This window comes from Cariama cristata, unplaced genomic scaffold (assembly GCF_000690535.1).
Source record: "Cariama cristata isolate BGI_N322 unplaced genomic scaffold, ASM69053v1 scaffold4352, whole genome shotgun sequence".
NCBI lineage: Eukaryota > Metazoa > Chordata > Aves > Cariamiformes > Cariamidae > Cariama > Cariama cristata.
Genome location: NW_009603093.1, coordinates 1 through 22,723, shown reverse-complemented (window position 1 = coordinate 22,723; position 22,723 = coordinate 1). Strand labels below are relative to the sequence as shown.

General features: G+C 46.1%; 1 protein-coding gene across 1 annotated transcript in view; it reads right to left on the bottom strand.

The window, feature by feature from the left end:
- LOC104157623 (protein scribble homolog) overlaps nucleotides 1-20,876 on the bottom strand; it is a gene marked incomplete at its 5' end in the record, with an annotated part of 28,324 nt that extends 7,448 nt beyond the window's left edge. The window contains 11 exons of the mRNA XM_009695034.1: nucleotides 2,146-2,220; nucleotides 3,086-3,123; nucleotides 3,523-3,662; nucleotides 8,755-8,943; nucleotides 9,233-9,322; nucleotides 10,909-11,077; nucleotides 14,243-14,408; nucleotides 14,648-14,695; nucleotides 17,977-18,084; nucleotides 19,837-19,962; nucleotides 20,835-20,876. Coding sequence (XP_009693336.1) covers nucleotides 2,146-2,220; nucleotides 3,086-3,123; nucleotides 3,523-3,662; nucleotides 8,755-8,943; nucleotides 9,233-9,322; nucleotides 10,909-11,077; nucleotides 14,243-14,408; nucleotides 14,648-14,695; nucleotides 17,977-18,084; nucleotides 19,837-19,962; nucleotides 20,835-20,876 — 1,191 coding nt within the window. The remainder of the gene's footprint in view (nucleotides 1-2,145; nucleotides 2,221-3,085; nucleotides 3,124-3,522; nucleotides 3,663-8,754; nucleotides 8,944-9,232; nucleotides 9,323-10,908; nucleotides 11,078-14,242; nucleotides 14,409-14,647; nucleotides 14,696-17,976; nucleotides 18,085-19,836; nucleotides 19,963-20,834) is intronic.
- Between the last annotated feature and the right edge of the window lie 1,847 nt (nucleotides 20,877-22,723).

The following is a 22,723-nucleotide window of genomic DNA, read 5'->3' as shown; positions in this document are numbered from 1 at the left end:
ACAAAATGAAGACCATTCCAACAGCCAGAGCTGTCTGTAGCTCATCACAGCAGAGTGTCAACACTGTGAGAACACAACTTTGCTCACGGTCATGAACTTGAGGTGGCTTGAAAATCAGCACTACCCTGGGGACAGGAATAAATGTCCCAAGCCCTACTTTGCTGAAATAGAGAATTTAATCTAGCCGTATATAGTGCTTCAAGGACAGGAAGGTCAAGATTATTCTGTTGAGGTATCCTGTTTACTTCAAAAGTGGCTGCATTTGTTACTTCTACAAGTCTTTCCAGGGTCGTACGCAATACTTACACTGAGCTCAACAATTCTCTGAGCTATAAAATGTAAGGGTAGGGTTTCAGAAGAGCTCAGTTTTCAGCAAGTTTAATAATGCCAAACTCATCTGAAAGTTCTGGCCACTACTGATCAAAATCTATCTTTTAGGGGTCTTCTTGCTCGCCTCAAGAGCACAAGTGAGGAGTAGCTTAATTTTTCTTTAGTTGTCAGCTGAAGGATGGCAGCTCTATACACTTATATGGAAAGCATTACGGAAGTTTCACAGCTGTGAGAGTGCAAGAAGCCCTCATTTCCATATAAACTTGCTTATTTTGTGCAAGCAGCAAAATGGGAGGAGGCAGGAAAGAAGGAGAGGTGATCTCAGCCTATTTAGTGCTTTAGAAATAAAGCAGCTCAATGGTAGAAGTCATGCTCTCATGCACAGCACAGGGGGCTGTGAGGACTTTGGCATGCACTGCTGAGGAACACAGCCCAGCCACAGAGCACTGCACTGATCCAAAGTCGGCGACGTAGTTGTGCGACTATGGCCAGAAAGAAATACAGTCTCTTAATTACTGCACTGCTGAGAGAGGTCCAGAGGAACTGCCTGATGATTTGGAGGTGTAGCCTCCTTCGGCGGCATCTTCTCAGCCGCCTGAAGACCCAGTGCTGCACCGTGGTCTCAGCAGAGGCTTGGGGAAACGTGGGTAGTCCAGAGCTGCCTCGGGCTTGAGTGGGAAGCCCTCTGACTCCCCTGGTACAGAACCTGGACAGGTGCACACCCCAAAAGGGAAGGGATTCTGAGAGAAAAAGATGAGCGACTACCAAAGTAGCTGAGCAATACCAGCAGTGAAAGCAGTCAGCCAAGGATATGCACCAAATGATGTATAACTGCCTGAGAATCCTCAAACTGCAACTCCAGTAAAGTCAGCCTGGCTTTGGGGATGATGCTTTGGACGTGGGATCTTTGGGTCATGACAGCAAGTTAAAACCCAACATATCAGTACTTGCTAGCTCTCCACACACCACACAAACATAACTGCAGGTACCTGCTTCATTGTCTTTTATATAAAACTAAAAAAAAACCCAAACAAACTAAAAAACCCCCAAAATTACAGACATACAGTATTCTGCTCAAATCAGCTGTCACAAATACAATCAATGACTAACCCAGACAATAAGAGAAAGACGATTCACAGTCCTGAGCAACTGGTTTGAGGTGGCCCTGCTTGAGCAAGGGGGGTTGGACAAGATGACCTCCAGAGGTCAACCATTCCAACCTCAGCCGTTCTGTGATCCTGTGACAAAGCAGCTTAAAGAAAATGAGGTTCTTTTAAGAAGGAGAACCACCTTGCCATGGTGCTCACCCTTGAAACTTGGTGTTCTCTTACCACATGATTACTTCACAGTTCATCTACAGCAGAGTTACAACATGTGAGAATTGTCACCACAGCTGCTTCTTGGGCAGGATGCTGGACGCATTCCAGTTTGAAGTTAACATTTGCTTCAATTTGCAATTTGTTCGCAGTCATTTCTATAGTTTTTCTCCCCTTTTAGTTTTCATCTTTCACTTAAAAATATTTCAGGGTCAATTAAGGTGAAGATGTAGCGGCTTTATATTTGCAAAGCTTTTGTCATTAATTTTAAAACCACCTGGACCAACTTGTTCACAATTCCACTTGATTGAAGTCTCCAATAAACCCCCAGTTATACAAGATAGCTGGTTGTCATTGCCTCCCACACAGACAGGGCCTTTGAAGAGGACTTCCTCAAATCATTCAACCTCTGCTCTGAAGGTCATCACTTCATGTGCAGGTGCTTCCATCAAATCAAGCCCTAACCAATCTAATAGATGGTTCAGCATGCAGTTTATACCTGGATTTCGTAAACAGGTTTGGAGGAAGGAATAGCAGCAAATTCCCGGTAGTCAAACTTCTTTTCAGACATGGACTAGAAGGGACAGCAAAAGAGAAGAAACAGAGAAGAGAGAGTAAGGGGAGAGAAATGGGTGGAAAACCAGCAGCAAGCTGAGCAATCTACGCAGAGATAAAAGCAGAAGCAGAGCGTCATTCTCAGTTAGTGCCAAGAGTGCCTGGATACAGCCTCTGAAAATGAGGCATCTCTGGAACATGGTCTTTTTAGCTGTTCTGCTGTCAGGACAGGGGTTCCAAGCTGCAGAGGAAATATTATCTGCTCCAGTAAAATGCACATGCACACCAAGTTAGGTAGGAAACCGATTTTCATGGGAATAGTTGTGGCAAGATTCCTGATGGCTGTAGCACAGTCAGGATTTCAATCCAGAGCTGGCTGTATTGTGTGACCTTGGGCAAAACCAGGTCCCCTCTCTGTGCAGCTGCTCCCACTCTTCCGTTTGTCCATCTTACTGATTTTGACAGTTCTCTGCAACAATGTCCTGCTGCATTTATACAGTGCTTAGAAAAAGGAAAATGCTGGCTTCAGCTGAAGTTCTCGGCTTTAGGCTGTTGAGGAAAGAAGGGGCCAAAGTCTCTGAAGTGAAAGGCTTTCTGAACACAGAGATGAAGAACCAAGAAAAGGATGAAATAATAAAACAGGGAAACAGAAAACAGATGTTACACCGTAGTTGCAAAAAAGGGGGGATGCCTCTAGCAATGGGTATGGCAGAGGTCCATCTACTGTGCCCTCTTCACAATTCTGTATATCATGCAGCCAGACTCGGCTTAAATACTTAAGCACGGATCCCATGGCCCAGATGCACAGTCCACACCCAAGCTGAGTAACCAAGAAATTCCAGGATTATAGGCGAGATAACAAAAGCAAACACAGTATGTCATACCAGTCTTCCCGGTGAAGTGACGTTTCTGGGACTGCAATCTGCAAAAGATGACGGAAAAGCACTATTTAGTGAATGGCTGTACTATATGCAACACTTCCCCGAATCTGCCCCTTCCCACTTAGCAGCATTTAAGTGTGATAAAAGACTATGCTCAGGAAAGACACTGCCTTCTCAGAACAAATGCCTCCTTCCTGTTATATTTTCTAAAAAGTCATGATGCTTGTTTTATTTCTGCTCTGGTTCCCTAGAACCATACCTCAGATGTTCTCTCACGTTTTCTACAGATCAGGCCCATCCCCTAAGCTGAGAGATGTCATATGCCCCAAAGGACCTTCCAAGCTAGGCTGAAGGAGGAAATTACTTTCAACAGGTCTGCTTGCAAGAAAGTTAAGCCAGAGAAGCATTAACTTTCCTCCTCAGAGACAGCTATACAGTACCTTCCAGTGGTGTTGGTGATGGGGTAGGAACAGGTGAAGGTGACTCTGCCAGCTGCTCCAATGTGCTGCGTTTTTTCCCCTCCTTGGACTTGGCAATAACCATTTGGGCTTTAAGAGCATCCTGTTCAAGTGATTTCATCCTGCCTCAGAAACGAGGGAGGGAGAAAAAGACATCAGACATTGCCTTCTTGATAAGAGATAATGCCACTTTCTGCCCCCAGCAGCCAGACCACAGTCAACAGGCTGGGCGCAGAAAGGCGAAATTAAGCACCCTTGGTTCCCTGAGGCAGACAGACTTTCAAAGCAGGACAGGAGAACAGCTCGGTTCGCTGTCATCCTGAAACATGCCATCATACGTGTTGAACAGACAGAGCCTAGAGCTAAGCATCAACGCACTGAGAAGCTGCAGGCCTTTCCAGAGGTGCCATACACGATGGGAGAGCAACCCAAGCTGGGAAAGGAACTGAAGGGGCTCAAACGAGTAGGATCAGTTCTCAGGGCTTTACTCTCCTCTGTGCTCTCAGTGTGTTGCATCTTAACCCTCTTCAGCCACCCAGGGATTACGAAATAGCTAAGAAAAAGTGGGCTCAGCCCTCGGAAATGTCTGCTCCCTTCTCCCGGTCAAACAGACCCAGCATCCCCCCTCATTCTGTTTGAGACAACTGCCGGTAGTCTGTGGGACCTCAGGGAAATGAACACCAGCGACCACTGAAATCTCCTCCCTACCCCTAGCAGGCCACAGCTGGGAGCACTGCGTTAGGACGGAGGGACACAGACAGGACTGTGGAGCATGCAGCTGGCAGGGAGGGGGCTGTGCACACCTGGATTGGCTTCCTGACCCCGGGATTCTTGAGGCGTGACTCTGCATTGGACTAGGCATCTGAGCTGGCCTGGCCCCGGGAGCAGGTGCCCACTGTCGGGACTGGTACAGCTTCCTGGCCAGATCCTGCTCGTACTGTTTAATACTGTCTTCAAGAGCTGAGGATCTGAGGAGGAGGAGGAGGAGGAGGAAGAGGAGGAGGAAGAGGAGGAAGAGGAGATGATGGTGATGAACATCGCAGCGGACAAGCGCAGGGAAAGAAAGAAACAGATACAGGAACGTACCCTGGCAAGGAGAAATATGGGTCTGATATAGGGGTAGCCTTGATTAAAACAGGCTCCTATATCTGATCCTGTCCAACACCAACTGCTGCGGAAGCAGCAGGAACCTCCAGCGTGCAATCTGGGGTGACGTGCCCAGCAGCGTTAGCCTTCAGAGCCTCAGCATCTAGAGACTGCCCTCCTGACAGGCTAGGAGAGGACTGGAAACACCCAGCAGACACACGGAAAGGGCCCAGGAGGTAGTTACAGAGAAGTGTGCGTGTGTGTAGGTGAGCAGACTGAGGGAGTACAGGCCATGAGTGAGTGTGCGTGCACACATTTGATAGTCTCAGTGTACATTTGCATAGGTTTATCTGACCACCTGTTAGCAGGCACCTTTGTTTGACCAGGAGAAAAGGGGAAGCAAAACGGACAAGCACATTACGAAAGGTCTCTTTGCCACAGGCCCTGGAACACATGCAACCGAAGAGATGAGCGCATCCATAAAACAGCATGTACATGGTAGGAAAACTGCCAAGATGCACACAGCCCTTGCGGACACCTGCCCCCTCGGTATGTGCCTGTACCTTCTTAATCACACTCTTCCTATGGCACGAATGCCAGTGCTTGTGTGTGCCCAGAATACTTATGTAGCATGGGTCCCCGCGTGTTTGTCCCAGCAGAGCACAGGGGGGTGTGCTGGGGAGGGGGGAAGGGGGGGGACATCACACGTCCTGGCAGAGCACTGATGACACAGGGAGGAAAAGGAAAGCCCAAGAAGGTGCAAACTGATGGGGTCATGAGTGACAGCACACAGACCAGAGAACTGGAAAGAAGCAGAAGACAGAAGATTAGAGAGAAAGTAACAAAATCAGTGGCATGCACTTAAAGAAAACATAGGTTAGTGAGGCTGCAGCACCATGTGCAGGGCGACACAGTCTTCCCTCCCACACGGCACATGTACTGCTGCCTGGGGGCCTCTGGAAAGAAGACCTGGGCCCTGGCTGCCATCACGTCACCGTGTGTGCTCTAGCAGTTACGGAAGAAGGATCCTAAGACGACCAGATCATCCTGGGAGATCTGCGGTAGCAGGGAACAGTCCATCCTTGTCTTAAAAAAAGGAGCACATTATGGTGACTGACTGATTCCTGCCAATGCCAAAATAAGCAGGGCCATAACCCTACTCAAGGAATCAGCCAGGCACTTCTGCAAGAACTGAATAAAAAGCTACACCTTGGTAGCAGAAGCAAAGTGGAGCTGAGGACCTGGTCTGCAGAACTTAAAAACAGTAACGCTGGATCTGATAACGGAAAACCAAGACAGCTGCAAGTAGCTTCACCTTGTCATGTATTCTTACCTCTAAAAGGCTCTCTCTTCACTAGCTCATTTTCCGTGAATAAAACATGCTTAGAAGAGAAGAGACTGAAGGTTTGGAAAGCAGGGATCTCTCTCCTGCCCGTAGTGGACAAAACCACTACACTCAACACTCGCTAACCCTCGTACTGTGTAACATGGAACTGTTACTGTGCCCTAAGCAATTTCAATAAAATCTTAGCTAACCCAAAAGCATAGTCAGATGTACAGTAATGTTACGGGAGCAAATCATGTGAGGACTTAAAAAAAAAAATAATCTTGCCCTGTCCCTGCCCCCAGCGTTTTTCAGATTTCTTTATCTGCTGGCAACAGCAACAAGTTCATGGAAGAACGCAGAGTCCTGAGGCAAGCAGCATACATTCTGTGACACGAGCAATGTCCTTGTAATGGCTTTGCTTTCACAGGTTTGCGCAGGCGACGTCATGTTTCTCCTTTCTACATCCATCTTAAACAAAGCTTTTATTACAGTCTTCCTTGGATATGTTAAAGCTTAGGCTTAGGAGGAATCAGAGCTGACATTACCTCATAAAGCCTGCCCCATCGTAGGAGGAAATATGCATGGGAAGTGGAGGCATCAGGGAGAGAAAATCATGCGCATCTAATTGGGAAGGGATGACAGATCAATCTCTACTGCCTCTGCAAGCACAGTGATGTTCATTTTCTGGAGGAGAAGCCCAACAGACAACTTCTGTTTTGGTGGATCAAATACAACAACGGAGTTGTTTTTTTTCCAGGTGCAAGGACTGAGCAGCAACTCTGTGTAAGATGCGTACTCCTGACGACACTGTGGTGCTTACACACCATCATACTGACAGTCAGTTTTTAATGTATTCAATGCTCACAGCCTTCCTGTGAGACAGAAAAGTGCTATTACAGTCCTCTCTCCGTGCATCTGCAGCACAGAGGGACTTGGTGATCTGTCCGACATCATAAGGAAGTACATGCCAGAGCAAGAACTTGGATCTGGTCATCTCAGTCCCAGCCAGCCTCTTCTGAGCGATGGTTTGTAAGCACACATGGCGCTCCACAACACCTACGCAGCTTCTAGCCTGATAACACAAGGGCAATGTGTCTGTTTTGGCAGGCATTGTTTACAAATTGTCTTCCACTCGTATTTTTGTAAAAGGATTATTCCTGGCTTAATGTGAAAATACAGAACTTCCATTTGCAAATGATGCTCCCTGAAAAGTTGTGACACAGAAACCATGGGAGCAGCATCAACTAGAAAGGCATGAGATGCCAAGTAGAGCAGCACATTCAGTGAACCACAGCAGCAGCCAGAATCCCACGGTATTTGGAGCATGAAACAATAGCCCAGGGCAGAAACAATCCTGCCAGAGCACACTGTGGACATCCTGACTCACCACTGTGCCTGTACACAGGCACCCCCATCAGCGGGGAGCTGCGGAAGGAGAGATTACTCAGTCGAGACTCACAGAGTAATTCCAGTTGGAAAGGACCTCTGGAGCTTACCTGATCCAAAAGCTGCTCAAAGCAGGGCCAGCTTCAAAGGTCTAACAAACATGCTACAAGATGAGAGACATCAATCTCTTCCAAATCAAGGTTCCACATAACAAACAGGCTTTCCAGTGACCTGTTCAGCTTCCTGACATTACAGGGCAGTGCAGCAAAACTAAGGTAGTGCTTCAGAAAAAAAATTCCAGCTGAGACAGACCAGGCAAAGGACTCATCCAAGCAAAGGGTTGGAGCATACCAAGAAAGTTTTTCTTGAAGGGCAAAAGCCCTGGTACTATGAACATTAGTCCAGCTCTAAATAAAACACAAGCAGATCTGTGACATCATCAAGTAACAATGGGAAGCTTTGTACTCTCAAAGCCCCAGATAATTAGCCAGCTCTCATTGAGGATTCCACTACATATTTCTTCATCCTCAGAGCCTCCCCAGAAGATGATAGCACCATTATCATCCATGCCTAAGCACAAACACTGGAATTGCCAAGTAGTATCATAACTCACGGTAGTCCCTCCAGCGTCTTATCTAGCAGGCTGGCAAGGATGAGTCACTAGCAGCCCTGTTCCTCTAAAAGCTCTCATTCAAACCCCAAAAGAGACTGTTTCAGATTGTCCTTTGAATGCCTCCTACAGGAACATTATGGGAAGAAAATTATAATTAGTTATAGGAGCAGCTTGACTAATTTTTGAAAGGAATTCTATGACATAGTAAATGCCTGGGCTAGGTTCAAGTCTTAAGTTCTGAGCTAGGAAGTTCTCTTCCTTCCAAAACAATTTTTAATCACTCTTTCATAGCTGATGAAACAGCCCACGTGGATAAGAATGCCCTCATCTTGCTAATTTCTTGGCTTCAGCAAATTTTCCAGTCTAGCAACACTGGATATATGAAATGCTCTTTCCGTTTTTCATTTTGACTACGTCACTTTGCAGCTTCAATAAATATCATCTTTTTAATGTGTTACAAAGGAGGTGGGAAGCTGTGTGCTGAGAGGGAAGGAATACATTCACCATCACATAAAGGTGTTTATGTTTTTTTTAGAAAACTCCACTATCTTCATGATTGTGCAAGCACTGTTGAAATGTAAGAGACATCTCACCCATGTAGCTGTCAGAAGCAGATGAGCTCAGCCAAGCAGCGGATGCTTTGCACTGTTTGAACATATACTATATAACTTCCCTTAACACCTGACTTAGGTGGTTTGTTTATTCCCTGTTTTTAATACCACGTAATCCGAAAGACATGCAGCAGGTACCCTTGTCCTGAACTAGCCTAGGGAAGAGAACAGTGAAGGTTCTTCTGTCTCACCGTGCTGCCCTCCACATTGCTCGTTTCTCTGCCTCCAGAGCACGACGTTCTGCTGGAGAAAGCTCCTTCTCTTGACCACTCAGCAGCTCAGGACTCTGCATTCGCAATCGCTCCTGGTGCCGCCGTTCAGCTTTGGCTGTCCGCACAGGTGCCACTGGATCCCCTGCTCCGAGATATAATGGACTCAACCTGGGCAGAGAGAGAAACAGAAACCACAACTCTTATCTGCCTGTTTTCAAGACAAAAGGTGATGACTTACACCCCCAATCAACTGTTTAGTACCACATCCAAGGACATCACCATAGGACATGGAAGGACAGATAACAGAGGTGAGTTTCTCTTTAGAAGTTGGTTGTGATCAGAATTTCCCTTTCTCTACAAAATCCTTCCTTTTAAATCTTATGTCTGCTAAAAAGGAGGAGCCATCTGCTCCATCACCTGGCAGCTCCTAGGCAAAAGACATTGCTGATCCACTTACCCAGACATAGAGTTGGTTCTCTGTTCAGGCTTGATTCCCTCTTCCAGTGAATTCCTCTGTGAGCTGCTGTTCTCATTGACCTCAAAGGGCCTAGGGCAAAACAAGCACATCAGCTAACAGTACCACAGGCTGGCATACCCAAGAAAGGTTCGGAACAGATCCAAGTCCCAGAAAGCAACAACTAGTTCAGTTTGTAGCCACAACTGCTAATGAATTTGCTCAACAGCTCCTTCTCCGTTGCTGCAAGCATTTCGTTGTTCATTTCATAAATGTTCACGCTCTCTAACATCAGAACTAATTTTCTGCATTTGGAGGTGAACACACACACACTCGTCAAACGTAATACATCCTGTTTGCTGACAAGTTCTTGCACAGTTCTAGCCTGGCTCTCTCCAGCTGCCAGTGCGTGATGGGCAGCCTGGCTCCTTCCAGCTTTCTCCTTTGCTGATGTCAGATACGTGTGAATGTTAACAAAGGATGACCCTCCTGCGTTGTAAGTGAATGCACATCTGGGCTAGGGATGAATCCCGAGTGATCTCAGAACAGTGATTCTCAATGCAGGTACTCTTACCTGCAACTGCTTGACACACTGAGGCCTTATGCTCATATCTGAACTACTGCAAACTTCAGACCAGCTGAGCTGTAGTTACCATCTGCGCTCTCAAGCTGCGCACATGCACACAATACTCAGTTTGAGCTGTAATGAAAGGAGGTCACACAAGCCTGTCTTCCACAGGTTAAGAACAAGCACACAGTTACTGTGGCTCATTTGGCGGTGGGAAAGTTTATCACAACTCTGAGCCCTTATTTTTACTGCTGAAGTTTATTTTGATTAAATATCAATTTCTGTTCTAGTATGGCAAAAAAAAAATATTTCAAGAAACACAAATTCAGTCTATTCCACTGCCTTGCCTTTGTTCAAGCATAAATAATAAGTAACTGAAGGTCATCTGATGGTTCCAGCCTTATTGTTCTCTAACCTCCGACATTGCAATATGAAAACAGGAGGGATAAGTAGGCCTTCACATTAAACCAAGAAGTTGGTTTGCATTTGGCTGCTGTCCTTCCTTAGAGTTGCCCTCTCAGCACAGGAGGTGGAAAGTCTCAGTGCATTCATTATGTGAGAAGTTCCTCAACAGAGACTGGACAGAAACAATGGAGAAAAGTGAGATTCAAAATGACAGAAGAAGTGTTTTCAGCCACTGTAAGACTGACAATAAAAGTGTTTGTGAAGAGAAGAATGTCTGTACCAAAGACAAAGACAAGACAGACAGATAAGGACAGCTTCAGCTTTATTCTAAGTGTAACCTTATTTTTATGTGAAGTCTTATGAGAAGCTTTTTCCTCATTCCCCAGTTCTATGCCCCAAAATTAGAAAAACATCAAGGCAACCTGGAGGATAAGTCCAAGAGAACTGGGAAACAAAAACCTAAAAACCCCCAAACCTAGGTTCAGCATCAGGGCTTATCTTGAATTAGCTCTTCCAAAAAATCAACATCTCTACATACCCAAGTGCATAGCTGAAGGAGCTGTTCTTCTGAAAAGAAAGAGCTGGAAAAACCTGCCCATTTCCATGCTGAAGAAGAAATACTGCCCAGCCCTCTTCCTTGAAAACTATTGATACTGGGACACCTCTGACACATGTGTGTGGTACCGAGCTACCAGTCTTGTCTTACCGAGTTGCTGGAGCCTGGATGCCCCTTCCATTTAGTCTCTCAATCTTGTACTCAACTCCTTCAATGATGACACTGGACTGCATGCTCATCTCAGGCACCTGTTTTACCATCTCATCCTCTTCTGCTTCTTCCTCCAATAGAAGGGTACGTTTCTGCTGCAGTTTTCGAGCTGCCAAAATGAGACAGACTCATCTTATACCACAAAGCACTCGCTAAGCCCCGACAAGGATGCAACCTCTGGGCAGGTCCTTTCGCTCATCACCCCTGCAAGTCTGTGCTGGTTTAAGTCCACACCCTCTCCACGGATGCCTTTGTTTCTCCTCCACTCCACTAATGCTTGAGATGCAACAAACTGTACGCCATTCCCTCAGTCCCTCCTTCATTACTCACTGAACTTCCATTCCCGAACACTCTATAGAACAGATTTCCAACAGTTCATCATGCTGAGTTTACCCATCCTCAAACTGGGAGTTGTGTGCAGACTCTCCTGCTCCCTTCCCAGAGGGGACAACCCTAGGAGTCTGCATACTCGTGTTGAGTCTGATCTTCCCACTCGCCTCCTGGAGGGACCAAAGCCTGGAGTGGTAGTGATGGGCCTCCACACGTGGCAGTGGACGGGGGGAACCATTAGGCAGGCAGACATACAGGTCACAGGAGGCTCAAACTGGGAGTTGTGTGCAGACTCTCCTGCTCCCTTCCCAGAGGGGACAACCCTAGGAGTCTGCATACTCGTGTTGAGTCTGATCTTCCCACTCGCCTCCTGGAGGGACCAAAGCCTGGAGTGGTAGTGATGGGCCTCCACACGTGGCAGTGGACGGGGGGAACCATTAGGCAGGCAGACATACAGGTCACAGGAGGATCAGGACAAGAGGCTAGATAGGCTGCCCGCCGCAGGCAGGCATTCTGCAGGCGACCAGTCACCCATGGTGTTTCCTCAGGGCTCAAGTCTAGGGCCAGTTTTGTTCAGTATTTTTATCAGCAGTCTGGATGCAGGAGTTGAATGCACCATTAGCAAGTTTGCTGATGATACCAAACTGGGAGGTGCTGTTGACTGTCTCAAGGGAGAGGAGACCTTGCAGAGGGACTGGGCAATCATCAAGAGCATAAAATTTAACAAGCAGAAATGCCAGATTCTGCACCTGGGACAGAGTAATGCCAGGCACAAGTATAAATTGGGAGAGGAGTGGATGGAGAGCAGCCCTGCAGAAAGGGACCTGGGGGTGCTGGTTGGCAGCAGCTCCACAGGAGCCAGCAGTGAGCCCTGGCACCAAGAGGGCAAACCCCATCCCAGGGGGCATCAAACCCCATACCACCAGCCGGGTAAGAGAGGGGATTATCCTGCTGTATTCAGCGTTGGTGCAGCCTCACCCCCAGTGCTGTGTGCAGTTCTGGGCCTCACCATTTAAGAAGGATGTGAAGGTAATCAAATGGGTCCAGAGAAGGAGAACAAACCCGGTGAAGGGCTTAAGAACTCTGGGTTTGTCTCATTTGGAGAGAAGGAGGCTGAGGGGCAACCTCATTGCTCTCTGCAGCTTCCTGAGGAGAGGACGTGGAGAGGGAGGTGCTGAGCTCTGCTCCCTGAGATCCAGGGACAAGATACCTGGGAATGGCTCAAAGCTGCATCAGGGGAGGTTCAGACTTGACATCAGGAAGCATTTCTTTACCAAGAGGGTGGCCAAACCCTGGAACAGGCTTCCCAGAGAGGTGGTTGCTGCCCCATGCCTGTCAGCGTTTAAGAGGCATTGGGACAATGCCCTTAATAATATGCTTTAACATTTCGTCAGCCCTGCAGCCATTTGGTCAGCCCTGAAGTGGTCAGGCAGTTGGACTAGATGATTGTCGTAGATCCCTTCCAACTGAAATTATTCTATTCTATTCTGACCTGTCTCCTATAACTGCAAAGTGAAAATGCTGCTTGGCCTCTTTTATTAAATGTTTTTTAAATAAACAAATGCAAACAGAACACTTGTGCAAGTAGGTGTGCCTATATGCTGAAATTTCTAGTGCTGCAGTTTGCTAGCAGTGGGAGCCCAAAGCAGCAAAAATCTTTGTGTAAGCACTGGAATTGCAAAGATCCAGAGGATGTAACTTACCACTTTGAGATATTTGATTGGGATGTTTCATCCTGAGTAAGCTAAAACTTACTTTACCATCTGGACAATCTTCACTGTGGGATCTCTCTTCCCCAGAGGGGTCTGGGTTTTTTGTGTGATGTTTCAGTTTTGGGTTTTTTTTTTTTTTTTCAGTTTTAGCACTCGGAGGGATCCTGATTAGAGCTGATGTTTCTCCTCATCTACCCTACTTAGCAAATCTCAAAACAAGCTGAAATGCAAGCCTGAAACTCATCGCTACTCTATAATTTCTCCTTCCATACTTTATATCTTGATCTTTGCATCTCCTATATCTCTCTCAGCCAACAGCGAGCCTGAAGTACCCAGATAACTTCTTACGTTGGACTTGTGATTCTTTTGGCCACCGTGTATTGAAGAAACCCAAAATGACAAGTTGTAATTTCTTTTTCTTACCTTCCTTTCTATCTTTCATGAGCTTATTCTTGTCTTAAAATGTATTCATGTTCCTGAACTACTAAGTGAAAATGAGAAGGTTTCTAATGCTCTGGACAAATTCACAAACAGCCTCTGAACAGGAATATAGGAGGGAAGGTGGGAAAGAAGAATAGCTATTTATAAAATGAAAAAAACCCAAACCCCAACAATTTACAAAAGAAATTCTATGATAATCTTTGCAAGCAACAGAGTCACAGTTCCCAAACCCAGGAGTCCAATTCCAGCTGTATTTTCTTATGAAACAGGACAGGATTTCCGTAGGAGCCCTTTTTTCTACTTAACATTGTTCCTCATCACCTTTTAAAACAACTCTCAAGCAGGAGGAAATTACATCAAAAACTGTAGCAGTAATTTTCCCTCCTGTTGCAAGCTCCATGCAAAATCAGAGCAGCATACTGAGCAATAAAAGCTCTGCTGTCAGATACTATGTAAGGATGCCATGGGCAATCCCATGTTGCTGCATATCAGCCTAGGCAGCTTACGAAGAAACATCATCATTTGTATCAGCTTTTTAAAATTTTATTGAAGTGTTTACCAACTATAGGAAACCCTGACACCACAGCATTACCACCAGTCCACACAGTAACAGTGGAGCATCCACAAAACGTGTTAACATTCGCTTACTTCAAGCTATTACCAAGCCTTATGAATAACCACCCACTGGCCTTTGCAAGTGCTGGTTTTCTGGTGTGTGTGCTCTCTCATGCCTCCCACAGAGAAAGGATTCACTCAACAGGCCAAACTTCCTTGCACAGATTCCAACATACCTTCCTCTTCTTTCATTTTCTTCAGGTCATCCTCTCCTACCAAGGAGACACGCTTGGGAGGCTTGTCCATCTGCTGTTGCTTCACCTCAATTTCGAAATACTTCTGCCTCTCGCGGAAGGATCTCTGCTCAGGGCTGTGAAGTCCACTGGGGCTGTGCGTGGCCACCTGCGAGAGCCACACCGGCACTGCCCACGGGGTGACCGAGCCAAACCTCCCTCCCCACGTCACCCCTAAGGCATGCCCCATACCTGCCCGCCCCAGCCACCTGCTTCATACCCTTGTCCTCCTCCCCAGCCCTCCCCTGCGTGCCCAGGCTGTGATCCTGTCTCCAAATCTCCATCTCCGAAAGCCTGAATCCTCTGCGAGTCCCCATCCTACCTCCAGCTCCAGCCACCAGAACTCACCTCCGGGGCAGTTTTGGGATTCTCTGTGCTGGTCTGACCAGGCGATTCCTAAGAATACAGAGAAACGGGCATGTTCTAAAAAGAGAGTTTTCTATCACTGCACCTGCCCTCCAGCGAAGTGTCACCAACGCCGCACAAACAGCAGCAGTCCCGGACACCGGCTGACAGACTGGTTCACAAAACAGTCCCAGAATTAACACAAGACAATGCCACTTTAGGCTTAGCAATCGTGAATAATAAGGATTTACATTAAATTGAGGGCTAAACAGAAAGAGATGGTGACAACTTTCAAAAGGGCAGAAACTTAAAAACATGGGGAATAGGTGAAGAACAGGAGCAGAGGGCTTAGCTTAACATGGAGGAGGCTTAGACTTTCTTTAAATCAAAAGATGCAACTATCAAAAATTTACTTCTAAGAAGTGGAAACACCATCAGGAAAGAAAGAAATCTGTATTTACCAGAGTAAATAACAGAATATTGGATGAGTAGAACTACAGGGGGCAGAAAAAGAAATTGATCCACAAAATCCATCTGTGAACCAGAAATCAGTAAGGGTAAAATGAGAACTGCCAAAAAGTTATTGAAAATACAAAAGTTTTTTAATTATACAAGTGAAAAAGAGTCACAAGAAGAGAAGAAGTAGACTACCTTCAACTTTATTCAAACGCACTCCAAAAACTAACAGGAAGCTTTAATTTTGTATAAGTAAGGAGCACAATAACAGAGAAGGGAAGGAGGAGGGAAAAAAAAAAGGAAATAAAAAGCTTCTAGCTAAGAAGTAAATGTCTGGAAATAGAAATTACTGTGGTTAACACCGAAGAAAACCTAAAAGCTCAATACACTCACCTGCAGGGACAAGATAATCACTATTCAACAATTCTGACAAGTCTGACAAGCATGGATTTTTAATTGACTTGTTTAATTGGGTGGCCGTTCATGTCTCAAAAATAGCTAATACATTCTTAAAAATCAAGAAGCAGGCAAAAATAATTAGAGCAGCAGAGCTATCAGTCTGTACAGTTTCAACAGGACAAATATTCACAGCTGAATATAGGTAAAACAAAAATACATAGAAAAGATTAAAATGGAACAGGTGCGATGAAGATAAATCTAATGTCCTCCTTTGATAATAGAAATACTTATTGAAACAAAGGAACTGCATAGAGTTGCCCGAGAATTCAAAGATCAGTTTTGTGACCAACCTTGCTTAATGTTTTCATTGCCAAATTTGACTCAGAAACTAGAAAGGGGAGAATAAAATTTGTGAAGGGCAAACACCAGAATACAGATTCACAGAAACGCAGAGCTGTCTGATGCCTCTGCAAATTATTTCATTCATCCTACTCCACTGAATGGGGACAAGCACCGTCAAAATTCAGAAGAGTTTGGAGTATCATGCTGGAATGACAGGTTGATTTGAGGATAATGAAAAGAATTTGATTTAATAGTGCAAAATACAAGGTGATCTACTTCAGGGTCAGTAATCGTTTTAAACCACGATACATCAGCTAGAGACTACGAAGCTGGAGGAATCATCTGCGTACAAGATACAATCTGGCTCATGAACTTAGGTCATCTGGTGGGTTGCAGATGCCAACAGAGAGAAGTTCCACTTCCTTTTCGTCCTGGGCTTAGCTAACAACTTCCCTGAGCTTCGATCGACACCCATCTAACTTGAGTACATCAGTCTATAAAGCTAAAATGGCCAAAAATCAATCCTACAAACAGGAAAGAAAGACTTGTGACCCGTATTAATTTCCCAAGCCAGATCAATATGAGGCCAGATGAGCACAAACGCAGGACAACGTAAACAGTGGGAGGGCAGGATTAGCTTAGATATAACATAAAGTTGCTGTCACAAGTCACCGCAGAATAGTCATAGCTCCCAGTATAGCATGATTATGAAAAAGGTGAGTGTGATCTATTGACATGTAAGGAAAGGTGTTGTCAACTGAGATTCAGAAAGAAAGAAAAAAACCCAAACAATACCACAGTGGAATGAAATCTTGAAATAAGATCTCATTTGCATCAAAGATGTGCCAGCAAGAATTCAGATAGGAACAGGCAGCAAGGAAAGCAGTAAGATGACTATGAAAACAGAGGGTCTTTCCAAACATGATGTGTCAAAGGGGACAGTGTTTTGCTTCTTTAGTTTAGTAAACGAAGTGATAGTATGAGTGCCTATAAACAGACAGCTCCAGAGATCTCGCATAACTGAAGTGCTGCCATGCATGGATACAAGCTCTCCAGGAAGGAGAGGCAGGGAAGACAGTATGGGTGATGACTCAGTGGGATGCTGAACACAGGTCAGGACAACGCCTTGGCAGAGTAAAGGCTGGCCGCAAACGGGGTTGCTGGAGCAGGAAGCAATCCTTCCTCTCTATTCCACACTTAAAAGAGCAGAGTGCCCAGTTTGGGGCTCCCCAGTACAAGAAATGCCACTAACAGACTGCAGCACGTCAAGGGGAAGACCATCAAAACGATTTAGGGGCTGCAGGACATGACATTTGAAAACAAGCTCAGAAGGCTGTGCTTGTTCAGCCTGGACAAGAGGAGGGTCAGGAGAAGGGGATCCAATTCCTGTATTCAACTTCCAAGAGGGCAGTTACAGAGCACAAGGTCAGACTTCTCAGAGGTGCACAGCAAAAGGATGAGAGGCAACAGACACAAGTTGTGGTAAAAAAAATTCTGATAAAACATATACAAAAACCACTCGTCACAGCAGAGGTGGTCGTACACTGGAAGAGATGGCCCACAGCGACCTCAGAATCTCCATTTTTGTAAATTCAGAACTCAAGTGGACTGGGCCTGAGGAACCTCATACAACTTCAAAGGTTGCCCTGTTTTGCGTGGAGGACCAAGGCAGATGACCTCCAAAAGCCTCATCTAGCCTGAATGGTTCCATGATTCAGATACATGGAAGGGAGAAGGAATAGTTCCAATTAAGTTAAAGATCAAAATCTAATAAAAAAATTCCTCAGAACAGGTTTAGTCTGGCCCTGGAATCTGGAAGTTCAGAGTTTCTTTATACCAGAACAGCATGGTTATAAAACAGCATCCTCACATCCTAGGAGAACAACAGCGACATGACATTCAATGAGCTTTCAGGACTTTGTATGTTTACGGTCACAGAGTGACTGTCCACAACATGAAGAGATTCCACCCTCCAAGGGGACCTCAACACGTCCCTCCTTCACAACAGCTTTCTTTGGAGGAAACAAATCACTACCTCCTTCCTCTTCTCATGCTTCCCCTTGCTCACCTGCAATCCTCAATCTTCTGCTTGTACCCCTGTTTGTGTAACGTCCTCCCCAGTCAGCACCAGTTACCTGTGTCTCGAGCAGAGGGTGTGACAAGGGCACTGCTGCAAAGGTCTTGTACGCTTGCTTGACATTGATGGGGATCTCGTCAGGAGAGGGTGGTGAAGGTGGCTTTTGCTACAGGGACAAAGACAGAAGGTAAAGATAATCGCAGGTGTTATAAAAAAGAATCGAACACACGGGAAACACAGCACAACTCTCAGCCTACAAAGCCTGAAGAGTGGAGTGTTTAAGGGACAGCTCCTGCAGCCTTGGGCAGAAACACGAGCAGTGTATTGTACACATGCTGTACACAGCAGCACATGTACCACAGCCCCGTTTCATTTCTTGGATGGTGGAGGAATGGTACTTCTGGTGGTACAGATCCTCACTAACTTGTCCAGAATTTTGTGACTGATCTCTTGGCCAAGGGGCCATCTTGCTGTCACAGTCCTGAAGCATTTCCACCCAATTCAACTAGCACATGTCTACTTGAATCAGTGGGCTTTTGGGGCTGGAATAGCACAGCTTTCAGTTGACTCTGACCCCTACTTAGGACTGAATAAGCCACATTTAGTTTATTAGAAAATTAAAGATAAGCCCTGGCCTTATCTGGCATTTCTTCATGGGAAGGGATCTATCAGTTTTATTTGGTTTTTTGCAGTGGCTATTGTACTTGTTTATAAAATGACCAGTGTGCACTTCTACGCACTTCAAGGCTAATGGTCACAGTCTCCTAAACCAAACTGGCAACCCATTCAAGGATCTACAATCTGGAGAAGACCTGCCTTTGATCTCAAATTTTCCCTTCACAGAATTCCACTTCCTCAGACATATCTGATAAGGTCCAAGAGGACCCTCCTACTGCTTGTCACTTGTCTTTGCTGGTCTGTTCCTCACCTATCTTCCCCGTGACCCCTCCAATCACATTCAGGGAGGAAGAGGAGTTGGGATGACCTGCTCAAAGCATCACAGAAATGCATGGGAGTGGATGGGAAATGACATCACCACCTTCTCTTCCACTAGAAAGCAAATCCCTTTGAGTTGCTTCATTCCTTCAACCCCTCTAGCTGCACTAACTCATTTTCAGGTGCTTGCGGTTCTTCTTTGTCCTGGACTGAGGCTAAATTATGTTGTTTGATGACGTTCCCTTCTGCATAGGCTAAAGAACAGCACATCAAGATCAGAAGAGATTGCAAAATATGCGAACCTTGGCCAATTACATGGATTATATATAGCTGTTTGCCTGCAAATCAGGTCTTTAATTTGGTATCATGTCATACAAGTTTCAATAAAAAGAGAAGGGTTATATTGTAGGTATACAAGTCTTCCGTCATGACAAAGACCAAAACACCTGAATCCTCCTCGCCCATCAACATACAGCTCAGGGAATATGAATCTTTCAAAAACGATCATTTTGTAAATCATAAAATTTATTGTCAGCAAGATGGTATTGGCTTTTGCTCCAAGATGCAAGACACTGACAGTCAAGGGTTCTGAAAGATTTATGGCTCAACAGAACACAATGCCTCATAAATAAGGATCTAAAACTGTAACTGCTCTGGGGATTTCAGCCACAATACAGTTTCAACAACGCTAACTTCTTGAGTGGGTAAGTGAAGACACAAGGCAAGCTGGTGAGGCTCATCTATGTTAGAAAAATGAATGGGATGCACTGACTGTGACGCTACTTGTGAAGAATATGGGTTCTTACCCAGGGCATCCACACTGATGCATAAACAAGACCAGCCTTAACGAAGGCATGTGATCTTTAAACTACAAAATCACCACTGGGAGGGTGTGTCCAGCCTACCCACCAGAAAAAGGGGCACTATAGGAACCTAGGGCAGATAGGCATAGCTTAGCAAGAAAGAACTGCAGGCCACTTACAGAGTTCTGGATATTGAAGGACAGCTGAGGTTGCTGGAAGGGATTGGGGCTGTCCCCGTCCTCCGAATTATGTGAGGCAGCATTTTGTCGCACTCGGGCAAGAGGCTGAATGACGCCTGGCTTGGTCTGCTTGTGTCAATACCACACAACAGGGGGAAAGGCAGAGGAAGAGGCAGGGGAGAGACAGAGAGAAGAGAAATGAGCAGTTAGGGCAGCAAGATGTCTCTGCCATGCAAGTGAATAAGACAAATCCATGCACTTGAGCGCATTTCCTCAGCTGTGCCGCTGACTCCAGCTACCAGACTGGGGGGAGAGCTAGTGAAGCAAACACCAAACAATGCCTCTGGTGCAAGTATTTTGAGATTCAGACAAGTCAGGGTCACAACAGAACCAGTGGGTTACAGAGAAGGCCAGGACACAAGGAAGAATCTGCCATACAAGCAGCAGCTGCACGGGTCAGAGGGGTATGGCATGAATATGTCAAAGCTTGGAGAATGTAAGCATTATAAATGGAAGATGCAGTAGGGAAACATCAGCCAGGAACAGGAACTGGCAAAAGCTGGGGATGAAAACGAACTGAGACTCAGCTAGGGCTCCGATGAGAAATGCATACATAAGAGAAGAGACAATAGTCTGAGATTTGACCTAGGTGTCATTGCTGTTGGATGCTGTGTGGAAGTGAACACAACATCTAATACTAAGACAGTCAAAGCAGGAATTCAGTAAGCTAGCAAAAACCACATGAGTGAAAACTGCAAGGGTAAACAGGAATAAAAGCTGCAAAAACACTTGCATTAAGTTTTCAAACTGACAATATTTAAGACTTAGTGCATTTGTACAAACTCAAGGTATAGTGGAGGACTGAAGATGACAGAATAAGAGCCAACAGTGAGACCTGCAGGGCTGGAAGTGAGCACATGCACAAAAAAGAGGCAAGCTCTACGTGCTGGAGAATGCATAGGAACGCTACAATGAGGTCCCATGGCGGATGTACTTACTGATTTGCTGTCATCCTGCGATGTAATAAAGTTAATGGAAGCCTGAAAACAGAAATACAGGTGTAAATTTGGAGTCCATACAGGAAGCCAAGCCTTTAGTTTACCCTGTTTCACACAAAAAGAAATACAAAACTCCCAACCCCTCCCCTGTACAGGGAAAAGCCCCCACGTCCCATACTAACCCCCACCATACCTCCTTCTTCATGTGGGGAACAGTCCAGAGCCCACTCGCAAGAGCTTCTCCCCGTTCCTCTGCTACATGAGAAGGCACTTGCAACTCTCTGCACACCTCCGGGCACTGATGCCCACCCTCCCCGTCTCCGCTCCAGCTCAGCTGGTCCTGGCCCTTGTTTACATCCCCTGCCCTCTGCACTTGCTACTGAGCTGGTCCTGGCCCTTGTTTACATCCCCTGCCCTCTGCACTTGCTACTGAGCTTGAGCAAAGCCATCAGCACCACAGCTTCTCTGCCAGGAAGCGTCCACAGATGCCATCTCAGCGGTGGCTAGCAGGGAACAGCCTCTCGTGCCTCAGCCTGCCGCCCCGGGTGCTGCTCTCCCCAGCAAGTCCTCAGTGCGCACCAAGCCCAAGAGCCGGGGAACGCGGAGCCGGAGGAAGGGGCGAAGAGCAGCGGTGCCGGGTGAGAGCAGGACGGAGCAGCAGCGCACACTGCACACCAACAGGCACTTACAAAGCGGGTCTCCCTGCCTGCCAGGTGAGCAGGCCGAAGGGCTGCAGGCGTCTGGAGAGGGGCAACGCCAGGCAGGATCGTCAGGGGATACAACGGGAGAGAAAACGAAGAGACCAGGTTTTCTGCGTGAGAGGCTGAGACAAGCATCTTTCCCAGCACAGAGACTGCAGTTACCCAGAGCTGTCAGCGACCCCACGCAGCTCCTTGCTGCCTGCCACGGAGAAGTCCCCTCTGCCCTCCTCAGCACACACGCACGGACCCACCACAAACACCACCTTCCTCCCCCACCAGAAGCTTGCAGAACTCAAAGTCAGGCAAGACCATCACGATGCCAACCTCAGGACAAAGGACTCAACTTCCCTCATTAATACTGTGAGAGCTCTGAAAGGAGCCTATGAATTCTGGCTGGACTATAAGACGTCAAAACCAAAGAACTTACATTAAAAATACATGATGGTAGAGAATTAGAGATGCAATTCCTTGGAACTTTGACTCTGGAGCAACAACCTGAAGGTTGTTTCTCCTGAATCCCCAGAAAATGTACAAGCCACAAGGCTAGTAATTGCCCTGCGTCCTTCAGTATTATCTGTTTGACCTGTTCCATTTTGTATAACATTCATTGTTCAGAGAGAACTAAATCTACCAGACACAGCCTCACCGGACATGCAGGAGACTGCTACGGAAGGCTCTGATCCAAAAAGTATCATACCATGTAAATGTGACAGAAAGCTCATGTACAGAATGCGGAGTTGAGAATGCCCCCAGCAAGACTAACAGCCCAGCACTGCGACACCAAGGCACCTTCAGGGACAACTGCCAGAGTCACTAATTCCTAACAGCCACAGACCTCGTAAGACAAAAAGGCTATCAAAATGACACACAGACTACACCTCAGAAATGAAAGCAGCGAGCAAACCTGCTGAAGACCTTAAAAGGCTAAAATAAAGGATGAAGTAATGAAATTGGCTATAAATACTTTAAAAAATTAATAGAATCTCTCATGGCATACGCATCTCTGAACAGAGAGATAAAAGAGAAAAACAAGAAAAAAAGCTGTACAGATTATACATTATAGATATATACACATATAGATTGTAGCTGTCCCGCACAACATCCTTGTGTCTAAACTGGAGAGACATAGACTTGATGGATGGACCACTCGGTGGGCAAAGAATTGGTTGGATGGTCACACTCAAAGAG